General features: G+C 39.3%; 1 protein-coding gene across 5 annotated transcripts; it reads left to right on the forward strand.

The window, feature by feature from the left end:
- The first annotated feature begins 1,936 nt into the window (after nt 1-1,936).
- Nucleotides 1,937-14,635, forward strand: Chi-h (chitinase). Of its 5 annotated transcripts, none has more exons than XM_038011859.2 (2): nt 1,937-2,086; nt 12,335-14,635. In XM_038011859.2, exons 1-2 carry the CDS (start codon nt 1,981-1,983, stop codon nt 14,008-14,010), a joined length of 1,782 nt encoding a protein of 593 aa, XP_037867787.1. In that variant the 5' UTR covers nt 1,937-1,980; the 3' UTR covers nt 14,011-14,635. The 5 variants fall into 5 exon arrangements, with proteins under 5 accessions (XP_037867787.1, XP_037867788.1, XP_062525238.1 ...); XM_038011860.2 differs by lacking the exon at nt 1,937-2,086 and adding an exon at nt 10,359-10,493; XM_062669254.1 differs by lacking the exon at nt 1,937-2,086 and adding an exon at nt 10,440-10,519.
- The last annotated feature ends 3,293 nt before the right edge of the window (nt 14,636-17,928 follow it).

A 17,928-nucleotide genomic window follows, 5' to 3' on the forward strand; every position in this document is an offset into this window, starting at 1 on the left:
ACTGTGGAATTGTTTGTTAGTTTGTTGGAATGATTGTAAACAAACAATTTTATTTCGTTCTAATAAACAAAACACGTGGTATAAAATTATAATGCTCGATAATGACCGATCGCGTGCTAAGGAACTGGACCGTGTGTTATTGTGTTAGGTGTTTTATAACTTAAACGATTTATACGTAACGATACGATATCGGGATGGAATTTAATTTTTTAAATAAATTTTTTTTTCGTGATGTAATCAGATTATGGCTGACATGAATTTTTATTTTTTACTTTGTACTATTTTTTTTAATTCTTTTATTGCTTAGATGGGTGGATGAGCTCACAGCCCACCTGGTGTTAAGTGGTTACAAAAGTCCATAGACATCTACAACGTAAATGCGCCACCCACCTTGAGATATAAGTTCTAAGGTATATGTAGTTACAACGGCTGCCTTACCCTTCAGACCGAAACGCATTACTGCTTCACGGCAGAAATAGGTAAGGCGGTGGTACCTACCCGCGCGAACACAAGAGGTCCTACCACCAGTAAGAAACTATATTGCGAATACTATATTGCGCGTTGAAAATATTGCGGGATGGATTTTTTCTACGGTTCAAACCATTGAAGACTCAAGTTCTAAACAGCTTGAGGTGAACCGTTCATACCACTGCGTTGGTAAGGGCTTGGCGGTAGACGAGAAGCTTAATACTAATTTATAACGCATTGAGCGGTTACCGTAATCCATTTAAATCGACGATATAAGTAGTAGAATTGAAGTCTCATTTGAAAGAGTACGTGAAAATAATAGAACCTGAGTTATTGTTAGCAGTAGTCCATTTTGGAGTTAAGAATCGGCTTAGAGTTGAATACGAAAGTTTGATGTGTAGTAAAATGAAGAATTAACATAAAGCATTGTGTTTTTCATTCAAATAGCTTGCTATACTTAATTAAGTAGCACTTAAGTGTATGTATTTTCTCCAATTGTCACGGCTCAATTACTGTCTTTTTTTTATTGCTTGGAAGAATCGAGCTCACGGCCCACGTGGTACTTAGTGGTTACCGGAGCTCATAGACGTCTACAACGTAAATGCCGCCACCCACCTCGAGACATGAGCTTGAAGGGATTTTACAACACAAATGCTGCCCTGCTCTTCAAACTGAAAGGCTTCATCGCAGAAATAGGTAGAGTTGTGATACCTACCCGCGCGGACTCACAAGACGTCCTACCACAAGTTTAGTAATTATATACATGACATATTTACTTTATTTGTACCAAAATTTGACATATTACATTACATATCACATTTATTATATTACATTGTACGAATAATTAGCACAGGTTCAGTGAGATCAAATTTTGTCAGCGGTTTTTTTAGGTGAAATGAAAAGAAATGTTCATAAAGTCGTCGCTAATGGACGCCGGTAATGCCAGGGGTATAGCCAAGTCGCTATGTATTAAATACTCAATTAATTGTTTACTCACTTTATTAAATTAATTACCCATGTTATACTATACGTTAATAATATTTGAGCCCGCTGAGTTTCTCAGTGGATCTTCTGAGTGGGTCGCGATTCCGATCCAGTGGTAGATTCTGCGAAGCATTGTCCTTACCGAGGCTTGTGTTAGAAAAGTTCTTAAGTTGAGCCCCGTGAGCTCGCCTACACGTCCTATTAAGGAGAGGTAACCTTGAGGTTACTAGCATAGGTAGCATAGCAAAAAAATCGATGTAATGTAAATAAAAATAAATGAAATTATGGAATTTTTTTTAATTGATGTATTTCTTTACCCTATTTTCCGTATTCCTGTTTACAGAGAGAGACGGTACGAAAGATAAATTGCGTCGGATATTGTAAAACACTATAAAACATATTTGTTGCGGAAAGTGTTTTTCGAACGCGGCAAACAAACAAATTATTTAAATTTTATTATATTATGTTGAATAAAAGTCATCGACATTCGTCGGTTTTGTCGAAGGTTCGTACGCGGGTGCAATACTAATGGACCCTTCGCATTGTGCAGTGACGTTTTCCTCGGGGGGCTATTCTCGGCTAGTGTTAGTGTCGGCCCGCGAACGCGATTGTGCGCAAGGAACTTCTGTGAGACGTGGGTTTTTTTTTTTTTTAATTCGTATTTCAAAAACAGTGTTCGTGTTCCAATTTTGAGTTTCAATTGTTTTAACATGGTTGTTTTTTGTTGTTTTTAAATAAACAGAACGCTATTTGTTCGAATAGCGAAGTGAAAGTGAAAACAAATCGAAGAGAACAGACGTTCTTTATTCGAAAAGATGTTCTTTAAAATAAAAATAAAATAAATTGAGAGAATAATAAAAATTCCGTTGCAATTTCTCCGAAGTCGGTCCGAGCAAGATCGTAATACGGACGAGACCGATACGAAAATTCAAAATTGGAACGCTCGAGTCAATGTAACAACTTTTAATGTCGGCTATCGCTTGAACCCTCTTGAACCTTCGCAATAACTTTTCTTTTATTAGTTTTAAACTAGTCTAACCTGTGACTCTTTTTTTTTATAATTAAGATAAACATCAAAAATCATTTTCGCACTGTAGAAGTAAGTGTAGATAAGCAATAAAATGCCTTCAGCGTCAATTTCGACCATGGCTTACACAGCAAGGTCACATAGTTCGCCATTGCCCATCCGCTGATATTAACATAAGTCAAAACTCATGATTTTGTATTGGAATCAGTGAAATAAACATAAATATCAGCTGTATTTTTCATTTACATAAAAACATTGAACGTAAATATTAAAAGTACCAACTTCAAATAATCTTACAAAGGATAATCGTATATTATTTCACCGTTATTATTACCGTTACTTGTCCCTTGGCAAATCGAGAGCAAGAAGCTACAACATTCAAGCAATATTAAGCTTTAGCGTTCACAAAATAATGTATAGAATGCCATGCTAACACCGTTAACAAATTTAATTAATCGTCGAAAAACGGTTAAGCAATTTTAGACTTTACCGCACACCAAATAAGATATGTTTAGTACACTTTGTACATTGTTATTGTGATTCAAAATCCGAAAATGTTACACAAAACTATTTAGTAACGTTCGAAAATAAAATTAATACAATTTTAGCTCTTATCTCATTCACATACGTTCTATTGCGATTCTTGTTAGTGAGAATAATAAATTTGTAAAAAGTGCATCAAATTTATTGAAAATGTTTAATATCCTTTCTTGATAATGTGCGATATTTGATTGTTGAAAGGAAAATATTGTGTAAGTCTTGAGCTTAAAGTTTATTTTCATTTGCAGAAACCACTTCTTAGGTGCTTCATTACGGTTTCGATTTTGTGAATGTTTTTAAATCACCTTTATCGGAATAACCATTATTTATTTTTGTTCCTTTTATGTTCCTATAAACACGTATTTTTTTCAATGTTTATTTTCAAAAAAAAAAGAACGTATATCGGTGAATTTAAATTTTTAAATCAGGGCAATTTAAGTGCGTACGTACACAAATTCCTTAATGAAGGCAAAATTATTTTTAGAATTCGACTTTAATGGAATTAGTGATGTATATATTTAAATTTTCAAACGTCATTGAATATTCCAATGATTGAATATCATTGAATATTTCAATGACGTCATTCATAATACAGTAATAAGGAAAAAAAGCGTATCCAATGCTACAAAGCATCTAGCTCATGCATGAGTTTTCTTTAGCAGACTAAAATAAGTTCACTGAATTAGGCAAAGGGTGATCACAATATTTTTATTGTTTAGATTGGTGAGCGTGCTCACGGCTCACCTGGTCCTATGTGGTTACAAGAGTCCTTAGATATCACATCACATGAAGTCCAAACCCCTATTTCTATAACAGTTGTCCCACCCATCAGGTGCGTAGGGATGAGCGCTTGGCGGCACCTACCCGTGGATGTTTTCAATACGCCCTAATCAGATATTCATAGAACACTTCTGCCAATTCCCGGGTGACTTCCCTAGTGTCTTTTTACGACAATCACGGGAAGACTTTGGCACGAAGCCATCATATCTAACCACGTGGTCTCGTGTGCCTACTTACAAAAAAATGGTCTAATGATTAGCCAATGTCTGACAATAACCAGGAGGGTTGACGTGACGAAGGTCAATCGATGAGGCCTTTTGAGAAAGATTTTTGTTTGTCTCTGCTCGCATCCTTATACAATTCGCGTCGTAACCTTTGTCAGCTGTCATGAATGCTCCTTCCAACCGGTTTGTAGTTGAATGACCTCTGCGTGGCTCGCGTGCGTGATGCCCTCTGAGATTGCATTTAGCTGACTCGGTGCAGTCCAAGAAAGTTTGTAGATTACTCTTGGATTCACGGACAATGTCAGGGACTTTTTTACTATAGTTTTTTTTTATGACAAGTTCAAAGGTCTACTTGCTCATCTGAGTGCTTATAAACAGAGAAAGCATACCTTAATGCCGCACTAAAACACAATGAACAATGATTATCGGTCATTTGACAAGCTTAATTTGTATAATAGACGGTCTAACCGCTAAAAGCGATCTCTTCCAGACAACAGTATTCAATTAGGGAATTTTTTAAATGCGTTGTTAGGTTGTGATTTATTAATTAAACAATATTCGTAGTTATCAATCGAAATAGTTAATATTATATTTATTAATAAAATACCGTTGGCATATTTTAAGTTTATTTTCGTGTCTAGGATTAGTTATGTTAAATAGGTCTTGTTTGCCTAATAAAGTAGTAAAAAAAAAAATTTTTTTTAGGTTGCTTAGTGGGTGGACGAGTTCACAGCCCACCTGGCGTTAAGTGGTAACTGGAGCCCATAGACATCTACGACGTAAATGCGCCACCCACCTTGAGATATAAGTTCTAAGTTCTCAAGTATAGTTACAACGGTTGCCTGGGCGGTGCTGAAGTTAGCGACTGTTGTGCCGAGTGTCGTGGGTTTGTTTCCCACATCGTGAAATTATTCGTGTGACGAACAGATTGGTTTGCTCTTTGTCTGAGTGTTTATTGTCTGTATATATATACATTTAATCAGTCTATGGTACACAGAACACAGGGAATTCTAAATTGGGCTCGGATGACCATGAGTGATTTGTTCCCAATTATTAATTTAAATAAAAATTTAATTAATATTTAAAAATAATATAGAATCAGATTGCAACCACTTAAGGTCATAAAACAGAGACTAATATACATGCTTTATATATCTGGGTGCTATATGTGGTGGTGGTGGTGGTGGTGGACGAGCTCACAGCCCATCTAGTGTTAAGTGGTTACTGGAGCCCATAGACGTTTACATAAATGTGCCACCAACCTTGAGATGTAAGTTCTAAGGTCTCAGTATAGTTACAACGGCTGTCCCACCATTCAAGCCTTAACGCATTACTGCTTCACGGCAGAAGTAGACAGGGCGGTGGTACCTACCCGTGCGGACTCACAAGAAGTCCTACCATCAGTAATTACGCAAATTATAATTTTGCGGGTTTGATTTTTATTACATGATGTTATTCCTTCACCGTGGAAGTCAATCGTGAACATTTGTTGAGTACGTATTTCATTAGAAAAATTGGTACCCGCCTGCGGGATTCGAACACCGATGCATCGCTACATACGAATGCACCGGACGTCTTATCATTTAGGCCACGACGACTTCCCAACTATTTGCCCGATGTGGAAATCGAACCCATGACTCCGGGGGCCGGCAGTCAAGGGCTGCTAAATACTGTGTCACTTGATACGTGTAATCGTTGCCATAATCATTAATACCAGTTTTTCCGGTAAGATAGCTGTAACACACAAGTGTGGTCCATGGACATCGACCGATGGTACGTGTAATCCTTGCTATAATCATAAATACCGGATTTTTCGATAAGATAGCTGTAACACACAAGTGTGGTCCATGGGCATTGGCAGAAAATTTATCATATCTTAAAGCGTTATGCGACTCTGTCCGCCCCGTATAGTCGTAAAGTAGCCTCAGCCTTGCATTGTTGCGGTCCGTTGTCGCGGAGGTCGATAACCTCTGTATTAGCATTGTATGCTAATGCCGGCCCAGTTCGACGATTTTGATTTTTAGGGTACCGTCTTGAAATAATTAGAACAACAAAAAAAAAAGTGTAAGAAATTTTAATAAAATTATGTGTTAGGTTTTTCAGTTACTAACATAGGTTATAAGTAATTGGGACTTTTTGGCGGGAACGCGAGGAGTGAAGTTATGTGTTTTTTTTTTATTTAGTGTTTCATCAGATTGAACTGTGTAACAACGGTGGCTTATGAACTGTTTAATATCTGTGAAAGTGCACAAATGTGGGAAAATGAAACAAAGCCGCTGGACGTAACTTCTCGGGATCCTCCAAAAAGTCCACTGAAAAAGTCTCAGTAAATGACCACCATGTTACTGAGATTATATGTCATCCCATGAGTCGACTATTATCAAAGCCGGCAATCTGACTTTTGGACAATGATTGATAAATCCGAAAAACGAATTATTGACTTTGTATTCCATTGGCAGTCACAAAACTCTTCGGAACGACATCTTAGATAAATAACAGGTTAACTATTAACCTTTATTTAATGCAGGTTTTGAACCGTATTCTTTGAAGGAGACGATTATATTCAAATAAATCTGTATTGAAATATCAATAATTTTTTTTTGTCCAAATGCACAGATTGCCACCTTTGATAATAGACGACTCCCATATTATTAAATTTCATTTCATTTGGTTTTCGTCTTCATTTCATTTTCCATATAAAAAAGTTTTCATTAAAATTAAAATAAGACTTGACCTAAAGGTCTTAGTTACCAGGTGATAAAATCTATTAAAAAAAATATATAAGTAATTGTTACTAATAAAAATGTTACGGTTTATTTACTGAAATAAAGATACACAATAATAATACTGTATTTTTTGCGGTTCTAATTAGGTAAGCCAGTCGAGGCTTCCGAAAGCAATTTCAAGGCTACATAATAGAACACTATTGTGTTTATTGCACCTTGAAGGCAGACGGGCATACGGCCCATCTGATGGTGAGTGGTTACCGTCGCCCATGGACATCAGCGATGCTAGGGGCAGAGTCAGGCCGCTAAAAGCCTACCGCTTAATACTTTCCACAAGCCTCGTTTGAAGAAGGACATGTCATAGCGCTCGGGAAACACCGTGGCGGGGAGCTCATTCCAAACCTGGATGGTACGTGGCCAAATTAATTTGTATAATAATTTAATTGTCCGGAACCCGATCGGAAATTACTTAATCGCGTCTTTAAAGAGACAACAAACCCGGTATTGTTCTGAGTCGAACGCTTTATTTCACTTCAGAAAGTACTGTATCGTTCCAATTAACGTGATCATTACGGAGAACTGTATTAGCTGACATTTCGAAATGTGACCCGCATCAGTCGTGTTTGTGGTAACGGTATTAGCCGTATGATGGTAAGTGACGACGGCTTGATGCCCACTGAGTTTCTCGCCGGATCTTCTCAGTGGGTCGCATTTCCGATCCGGTGGTAGATTTTGCGAAGCACTGCGATTTTGTGAGGTTTTAACGATGAAGGGAAGATCTTTCACGTCATTATGGATTCTTCCGATCCATTAGCGGTGCTTTTAGGTACCACAAGCACCGGTCATCGTCCTCGTCGAACCCGTCGCTTGTGACGAAGGGCTCGACGAGTGAATTAACCCACAGACACAGCCCACTGAGTTTCTCGTCGGATCTTCTCAGTGGGTCGTTTTTCCGATCCGGTGGTTGATTCTGCGAAGCACTGCTCTTGCTAGGGCCAGTGTTAGCAACACTCCGGTTTGAGCCCCGTGAGCCCACCTACACGTCAAGGAGAACCTGGAATAGCCTCTCAAGGCTATCAGCATAGGTAGGAAAAAAACGGCTTTATTGGGCATATGCCACAGAATAACTCGATTTATACGGAACGAGGATACTGTTGTTTTTAGACCACCTCGCGTTTTGAAGTGCGTCTCAATTATTTATAATGATGTCCATGAGCAACACTTACCATTTAGCTTAGGTAAACCTCTATATTCGACGGTAAAAAACCTTTATGTGGACAGATTCCATAATTTCAAACAGCCAAGACTTCCTTCATGAATGGCCAACTTTTGTCTGAGGATCTGCTCAGCTGCTACGAGTCCATGGTCTCACCTGATATAGACGATATAGACTAGTTAACGTAAAACCGAGAACCAAAAAGACCCGCCATTCTAAAAAGCTTAACGCGAGATTTTAGAGATCATAGGCAATCTCGAGATGTCGTTTTGCGAAGTTTATACCGATGATGTCTTCTCAGACAGAAATGTCGGAGAATACGCGCCCAAGCTCAAGCAAACTAACGCCCGTGTTCAAAAAAATACGGTTAAAACTAAATTCTAAACTATTTATCATAAATTGTGACAAAGACAGATCTTAAGCTAAGCAATAGGTATGTCACATAATTTGTTAAAATACATTATGGTATTTACGAATACGGACTGCTTCGTAGAACCCACATTTAAGTTACTAAACTCGTGTTTGGACGCAAAGATGGAACTTCACTTGCTCGTTAAGAGAAGGGTGTTGAATCTTTTTGCCGTGTTGCGGTAAAATGTGGTCAATCCTCAAACCGACGACCACTGAATCGAGAGGCACCCACGCACCGCTGTGCCATAAATGTACAACATAATTTCTTATCAAGAAATCCTCATTACATAATATCAATGACTTTTGTTTGACAGTTTTTGAAATGCGGGTGCTTATAGTAAACAACTAAGTGTCTTAATGTTTTGTTTGTTGGTGTGTGTTTTCACACAATTGTTTTGTTTTTTGATGGATGAAGAAGAGAAGGAAGAAAGTCTTCTTTAGGAAGGTAGTCGAACGGGATGGTCCTCCGACTACTTCTTTAGTTCAGTTTTTTATGATTCCTTAAGGCAACAGCAATCGTTTGGTGTCTTTGTTAAGGATTTTCGGTAAACCGGCGCTGAATACAAACATATGTATGCGCTTTTGTTACCCGCAACACAGGAGAAGAATCTAATGGCATCCGAATTTGAAACGTCTAATATTGTCAATGTAACTAAGACTTCGTTGTTGCTTCCCAAGACTAGATCCACTTTGTGCTTACCTTCTCCAATTCCGATTTTAAATCGAATGAGCTTTATATTCATCTAACCTTTGACCTTGTATTAGGGCGTATTACAAGTCCACACGAGTGGGTAGTGGACCAACTAGCTGCGGTTTCAAAGGAGCGATGATAGCTATACATATGGCGATGTTCAATTTATGATATCTATGTATTACTTACCTGTTTTTCGGGGTAGGGTCAACGGTAAAAAAGCTCGTGGACGAAGCGACGCTGGACTGATCGAGTGAGAAACCTTACCAAAGCCTTACTTAACGAGTGGTCGCGAATTATTTAGAACAGCTGTCAAGGCTATTTCTGCCGTGAAGCAGTAATGCGTTTCGGTTTGAAGGGTGGGGCAGCCATTATAACTATACTGAGACCTTAGCACTCATATTTCAAGGCGGGTGGCAGCATTTACGTTGTAAATGTCTATGGGCCCCAGTAACTACTTAACACCAGGTGCACTGTGATTTCGTCCACCCATCTATGCAATAAAAAAAATAAAAAAAGGTTATAATGGACAGGGATTTCACATTATCCCTACTGCTCTGCCAAGAGTAACGGACTATGATTTTGATGGATTACGATAACCACTTAAGGCCAAGTCACGGCAGGGAAGTTGTTGCTTCATCTGAAGAGTCAGATGGATACAGCTTCTTAGAACGCTAATTGATTTCTAGATAACCTTAAAGGACATTTGAAGAGTAATGGTAACCGAAAGTTTCTTTCATTAATATCTACCCACACGATGACACGATAAGTCCGAGTGTAGAATCCAATTGAACGAGCAATTTGCCATTTACGCAATAAATAAAAATAGTGACTAGAGTGCAGACCCGATGTTTAACTAGTATTATAGTTAATAGAGATGTGACACGAAAATTATAATATTTAATATTCCATAATCAGTAGCTGGGCTGGACTAGTAATGTACTTAATCATTGAACAATAAAATCTATATATAATGAGAATAATTTGTTTTCGTGATTTGGCGTGACGTTGTACTGATGGTAGGGCGTCTTGTTAGCCAGCACGAGTAGGCACCACGATCCTGTCCATTTCTGCCGTGAAGCAGTGATGCGTTTCGATTTGGCTGGCTGTAGTACAAAAACCGGTAGTTACGTTGTGGGCGTCATCGAGCTCCAGTAACCACTTAAAACCAGGTGGGCTGTGAGCTCGTCCACCCATCTAAAGCAACAACAAAAAAACGTGACATTTGTGAACTTACAAATGAGCGATACAAACATGATTTTGAAAATGTGAATCATTTCTTTAAGTAAATGTTTATCTACTGATAAAATACAAGGCAATTAGATAATTCGGTTTGGTCATCATTAGTGGTTCGAGGAAAATGTATGTACATACGTTTGATTTTGCTTGAGTTGCTTTAGTGATATGATTTCGTCGGGTTCGAGAGGTACGAATCTTCTATACACGTCTTAAGTATAGTCTTTTTTTCTCTAATCTATGTCTGTATGATCTATAATGATTAAAATATTTTTATAGTTTAATGCCGCGGTTGTTTTAATATTATACTATTTCTCGTGTATCCAGTGCTTTCCAGTTTTCGGAAACCACGTCCTTACGGATCCATCACATCCAATAACTCTTGCATTAGACGCCTTCAGCTCTAACACTAGGAGCAGGCTTAGGGACCCCGGTAACCGTACTCGTCGAACTCGGCAAAGAGTTCGACGTGCAACCTAACCCATGCAACCCACACTGAGTTTCTTGCCGGATCATCTCAGCGAGTCGCGATTCCGATCCGGTAGTAGATTCATACGCGAAGCAGCTGTTCTTGAGTTGTTAGGTCTTCTTCGGAGGCGCTCGGGCAGCTGTTAACAAATTCCACCCCTCCTGGCTGAGTCTCTGCTCGCCCATCTGTCCTGGTGAAACTGGAAAGGCCTCCGGGATACTTCAATCATAATAAAAAGTTTTCATGACGATAATAAACGCAAGATTAAACCGTAAAAGGAGTTTTGTTTAGGCCATCATCAGCATCATCAGATATGCGACTTGTAATGAAATTTTTAAACGCTATTTTCATCCAATCCAATACGTCCCATTAATTTGTAAATTTGTACTCGTTATGAAAAAACCGCGGCGATGACACTAAAATAATTTTGTAATTTGATATCTTATCTCCTGACCGGAATTAAAATCGGATAAAAAATGATTTACTCTTTGGTTCGGCCTGCTATAAGCGTGTTTCTTTACACAGATATATTTAATTGGTTTTGTTAAATAACGGCCTTTGTTTGTGCTTAGCCGACTTCAAAAAATATGAGGCTTTCAATTCGCATGTGTTATTAAGTGCAGAACTTTTTCTGAGTGAACCGACTTTAATGATTCTTCATTTTTACTGAACTTCCTTTGCTTCTCGTGTGGTTCCATTTAAAATTTTAACAAGACCAGCCCAAAACTTTTTGAGGTATCCTTAATAATAGATATTTCATTAATTTCGATTACATTTTATTTCGTCGAAGTAATTTTTTTTGTAAGAATAATAAATGTATTATCATGTCATGCTACTCACATCGGAAACCAAAAAAAAAACTCAACCAAAATCTGAATGTAAATTGCATTCATCTGAGATACTGCAAACTGATTTCGTGATGCAGTAGTCAAAGTGACTAGACCAGTATTAGTCTCATTCTTGCTGAAGCGGCTTAGGATGTGCAACTTGTAGGTTACGTGAAATGGGTCACGAGTGCTCACGATTGGGCTGCTAGTATTTTAGCTACCAAGTATTACCATCGATGGCAATAAAAAACAATAGTGAACTTGAAGAGACAGCATTTTCATAAACGTTATTTGTACACAACGATTATAAAATATGTACAACATAAAAAAGCATCAGCGTTGCTCAATAATGATTTCAAGCAAAATCAATACGATAAAAAAAAACATTACAATGCAATGAATCATTGCTTCGTAACGGACTCGCATTGCTCATCCCTACGCCGCGCGTTCTGTCAAAACAACAAACAAACATCGCACAATTAAAATAGAAAGAAAAAATAAAATAAACCCGTCACCTTGACCGGCCCACTAACGTGACCGTAATCCTTAAACTGTGCTAACGATTATTATTATTTAGCTCAGCATCCGAAGACGCTGCGTCCACAATGCGGGCCCCCCGTGCTAGCGGTTGGCCTACAATACCGAATGATATATAAAAGATACCACGAGAATACGACTCCAGTTGGCAGTTGGATGTGAGGCGCGTCTCACGTTTACTTGTTTGCTTTTTTGTAGAACCAGTTATGGGGCATCGGATGATAGCGCTCGTATTCGCGGTGGCCGCGTTCGCCGTCGGCTCCTGCGGCCCGCCAGGGAAACCGAACCTCGGCTGGGGCGAGCGCACGTTCGCGATCGTCGAAGTCAACCAAGCGGCCACAGCTTACAACCAGCTCGTGACCAAGAAGGACGCCGCCGACGTCTCCGTCAACTGGAACGTGTGGACCGGCGACGCGGCCGACAAGTCCAGAGTCCTGCTCGATAAGAAGGAAGTCTGGAGCGGTGCCGGCAGCGCCACATCGGCCGCTTTCAAAGTGAAGAAGGGCGGAAGATACCAGATGCAGGTCGAGCTCTGCAACTCAGACGGATGCAGCTCTAGCGAGGGCGTCGAAATCGTAGTAGCTGACACTGATGGTAGCCATTTGAGGCCTCTCGATTATTCTATTGGTGAGAAAAATAAGCCCTTCAAGCAGACTTCGGGAAAAGTGGTGGGCGCTTACTTCGTCGAATGGGGTGTGTATCCTAGAAAGTTCCCTGTGGACCGCGTTCCGGTTCCGAACCTGACTCATTTGCTCTACGGCTTCATTCCGATTTGTGGTGGTGATGGCATCAATGACAGTTTGAAAGAAATTGAGGGCAGTTTTCAAGCACTACAACGTTCATGCAGCGGCCGTGAAGACTTCAAGGTTTCTATCCACGATCCCTGGGCGGCCCTGCAGAAACCTCAAAAGGGATTATCGTCCTGGAACGAGCCCTACAAAGGTAACTTCGGGCAGCTGATGCAGTTGAAACAAGCGAATACTGGCTTAAAGGTCTTACCTTCAATTGGTGGCTGGACATTGGCCGATCCCTTCTTCTTCTTCACCGACAAAACCAAGCGTGATCGTTTCGTTGCCTCCGTGAAAGACTTCCTCCAAACTTGGAAGTTCTTCGATGGTGTCGACATTGATTGGGAGTTCCCAGGTGGCAAAGGCGCTAACCCTGATCTCGGTAGTCCTAAAGACGGAGATGTATACGTTCAGCTCATGAAGGAATTACGTCAAATGTTGGATGAGCTGGCGGCTGAGACTGGTAGAACTTACGAGTTGACCTCTGCCATCAGCGCCGGTTGGGACAAGATCCAAGTCGTGAACTACAAGGAAGCCCAGAAATACATGGACCATATCTTCGTTATGAGTTACGACTTCAAGGGTGCCTGGTCTAACGACACTCTGGGACACCAGACTGCTCTATATGCTCCATCTTGGAGTCCTAAGGAAACTTACACCACCGACTTCGGTATCAGGTACCTGCTGACCCAAGGTGTCCAGCCCAAAAAGCTGGTTGTCGGTGTTGCTATGTACGGACGTGGTTGGACTGGAGTTCACGACTACAACGACGACATACCCTTCACTGGAGTTGCTAATGGTCCAGTTAAAGGAACTTGGCAGGACGGTGTGGTGGACTATAGGGAGATCGTGAATGGCATCACTTCAGGAACATGGCAGTACTTTTACGATAAAGTTGCTCAAGCTCCATACGTGTGGAATCCTACAACCGGCGATCTGGTGACTTATGATGACGCAAGATCAGTTATTGAGAAGGGGAAATACGTGAGGAACAATAAGCTTGGTGGACTGTTCGCTTGGGAAATAGACGCTGACAATGGCGATATCCTGAACGCTATGAATATGGGCTTAGGAAATTCCGCTTAGGGTTAGCTTGTCTGATTTGGATTCGAATAACTGATCGGAATCAAAAAACTTTGTGATTTTCATCATTTCACAGTCTAAGCGTTTTTTTTTTTATATTTACATGATTTATTTAGTGAACGTTTTGTAATTGTGATTATGATTAAAATTGTATTTCTTTGTTTCGTATGAGGCGGTATGAGGCTTAGCATTGTGATTACTATCGTCATCATCATCATCATCATCATCATCATCATCATCATCAGCCTATAGCAGTCCACTGATAGACATAGGCCTCTCCAATTGTTCGCCACTGAGCAGGATTTTCGGCTTCTCTCATCCAGTTCCTGCCAGCCACCCTGCACCCCCATCATCACTCCACCGAGCCTAAGGGCGTCCCGCACTGCGTTTTCCAATTCGCGGTCTCCACTCAAGAACGCGTTTAACCCAACGGTTATCGGTTGTCCGGCTAAAACGACCAGCCCATTGATTTAATGTATACAGCGCGCGAATTGTATTTTTTGGTTCTGATCATATTATTATTGTATGGTAAACGAAAAATGTGATTGTAATATTTAAGCTAGTGTTATAAGTTCGGTCTCAAATTTGTATGGACGGATGATTGTTCAATAAACAAATTACGTTAAAATTATGTTGTTTTATTGTATCGACTAAGCTATGTCAGTCAAAGGATGGTATTCTGAAAATTACGTTTTGCATAGTAAATATTGAAAGATGATCTCTCATCTCAAGCCGAGACTGGATGGGAAAAGCCGAGGATCGTGCTTAATGGCTTGCAATTTGAGAGGCTGATAATGATGATTTTTACTGGTGGTAGGACCTCTTGTGAGTCCGCACGGGTAGGTACCACCACCCCGCCTATTTCTGCCATAAGGCAGTAATGCGTTTCGGTTTGAAGGGTGGCGCAGCCGTTGTAACTATACTGAGACTTTAGAACTAATATCTCAAGGTGGGTGGCGCATTTACGTTGTAGATGGGCTCCAGTAGCTATTTAGCATCAGGTGGGCTTTGAGCTCGTCCACCCAGAAAGCAATAAAAAAAAGTACATTGCGTGATCAAAAACGTATTGACATATAAAAAAAGCATTTATAATTAAAGCTACGTTTTATTTAATTATTTCGAGCATTTGAAATAATAAACATATTAAGTGTAATTAGTAATTTTAACTAATTAATGATTATCGAAAATGCGTCTTTTTTTTGCTCAGTTGGGTGGACGAGCTCACAGCCTACCTGGTGTTAAGTGGTTACTGGAGCCCATAGACATCTACAACGTAAATGCGCCACCCACCTTGAGATATAATTTTTTTTTTTTTTTTTTATTGCTTAGATGGATGGACGAGCTTTCAGCCCACCTGGTGTTAAGTGGTTACTGGAGCCCATAGACATCTACAACGTAAATGCGCCACCCACCTTGAGATATAAGTTCTAAGGTCTCAAGTATAGTTACAACGGCTGCCTCACCCTTCAAATCGAAACGCATTACCGCTTCACGGCAGAAATAGGCAGGCGTGCTTCTGCTGGGATCAAACACGCGTCTCGGTTTGAAGAGCAGGACTATCTAGCAATGCCAGTAAGAGTTGAAACGTATTTGTTAAGTAGGGCGACAGCTGTGTGGTGTTCACGTGGTCTGATAACAGTTTTACATCAGCTTCTTATACGATTGTAAAAATTGAATTAAATATTTAAAGCCATTTTTCTTAGATTTGGCTGTCTCTCTATGTATGTCACGCAATTTTTTACCGCATTTTCAATTACTTATATAAAAAAAAATATATATAACTTTGGACCGACGACAGTGGCTATGTTAAAAGAATAAAATAACATAAAAACTTCAATTTACTATTAAGCGTGCTTATTCAGAGTTTAAGCTATACTTTTTTTATATGAGACCAATAAGGCAGTTTTACGTAAATAAAATTCTAAAATGCTACATTAGATGTTCCTTAAGGCGCATTCCTCGGAACTCATCTTATAAAAATCAAACCCGCAAAATTATAATTTGCGTAATTACTGGTGGTAGGACTTCTTGTGAGTCCGCACGGGTAGGTACCACCACCCTGCCTATTTCTGCCGTGAAGCAGTAATGCGTTTCGGTTTGAAGGGCGAGACAGCCGTTCTAATCATACTGAGACTTTAGAACTTATATCTCAAGGTGGGTGGCGCATTTACATTGTAGATGTCTATGGGCTCCAGTAATCACTTAACATCAGGTGGGCTGTTCGTCCACCCATATAAGCAATAAAAAAATAAAAAAGACCCAGAGCAGGTGGGCGAGCAAAGGCTCAGCCAAAAGGGGCAGGATTTGTTAACAGCTGCCTAAGCGCCTCTGAAGGAGACCTAACACCTCAAGGGCAGTTGCTTCGCGAATGCGCAATGCAGTCTTCGGGACCGATTCGATTCCAGAAGCGCCCCGTATGCAATAAGTAGAATCAGTGATTAAACATTAATGAAAATATGGCTCGTTTTTTAAATGGACCTCTTTATTTCTGGTTTTTCTTTAAAATAATTACAATATTTTTTTATGTAAGACTAGCTGACCCGGCAGACTTCGTAGTGCCTCAATCGATAAATAAAAGACCTATACCTTTGTATAAAATAAACTTAAAACCAACAAAAGGAATCCGTCCGACGGGGGACAGGTCAAAGGGAAAACAAAATTGTTACTTTTATTTATTTCCAAGCATTTTCATATTTATTTAATTTTTAAACCTTCTCTGGATTTCCAGAAATAATTAAAGACCAAAATTATTCAAATCGGTCCAGCCGTTCTCGAGTTTTAGCGAGACTAACGAACAGCAATTAATTTTTATATATAAAGAAGATATAGATTTTTTTTTTTTATCTTAATGTTCAATCCGCGTTTAACAACCAAGCGTTCGGAAAAAGGAAGTACATACAGTTTATAAAATTTCACTCAGAGCGTTCACTCATGAAATATGACAATGACATTTGCCACAACATTGACAGTGACATCTCGTGTGATGTTCGATTGTGATTTCTTATCATATATTATTATATTTAATTTAACATAGATATTTCCGAACGCACTCTCAGCTTATTTAGTTGTACAATGAACTACACACAAGTATGCTAATGAACATAAAAATTTAATATGCACAATTTAAAATTATCTTATACCTTTAAACGAGCAATTCTTGTATATATATATTATATAATCTGAATCTCGGAAACGGCTCCAACGATTTTCATAAAATTTAGTATACAGGGGATTTCGGGGGCGATAAATCGATCTAGCTACGATTTATTTTCAGAAAATGTTGTTTTATTCGTGTTTTCAATAATCAACTCTTGCCGACATCTATTGGCGAATAATAATACTATTTTTCTTAATTGAGGGAAACTAACCGCTTTAAAGACACAACAAGATGGTATTATCAAAAAAAAAAACGAGCAAAGATCGGTCATCATCTAGTCATTTCTTGATAAAGATTGTACAGTTGAATTTCGACATGTCCTAAGACATATAAGTCACCGGAAACATAACGAAACGAAAGCGGAAACTGTTAACACCCAGAAAAAAGAAAGTTGTCACTTTGAATCAGTTATTTCTATAGCAACATCATCGATCGATAAACATCATTTTTAGGTTTAATAAAATCAATATGTATTGTAATTTGTATCCGAAATAAAATCCTACAGAAAAAATTTGATTGGACGAGTAAATCAGTTCACTGTCCACCTGATTTTAAGTGGTTACTCTAGTAACATTAAATGATAACAATGAATTCCACCACCCATCTTGAGGTCTTATTGAGGAGGCTTATTGAATATACAACTAAGACGTTAGTTGTATATTCAATAAGCTTCAACGGTAGGCAGCAGCTTGGCTCTGTCCCTGGCATTGCTAAAGTCCATGGGCGACGGTAACCACTCACCATCAGGTGGGCCGTATGCTCGT

Source organism: Bombyx mori, chromosome 7, assembly GCF_030269925.1.
Source record: "Bombyx mori chromosome 7, ASM3026992v2".
NCBI lineage: Eukaryota > Metazoa > Arthropoda > Insecta > Lepidoptera > Bombycidae > Bombyx > Bombyx mori.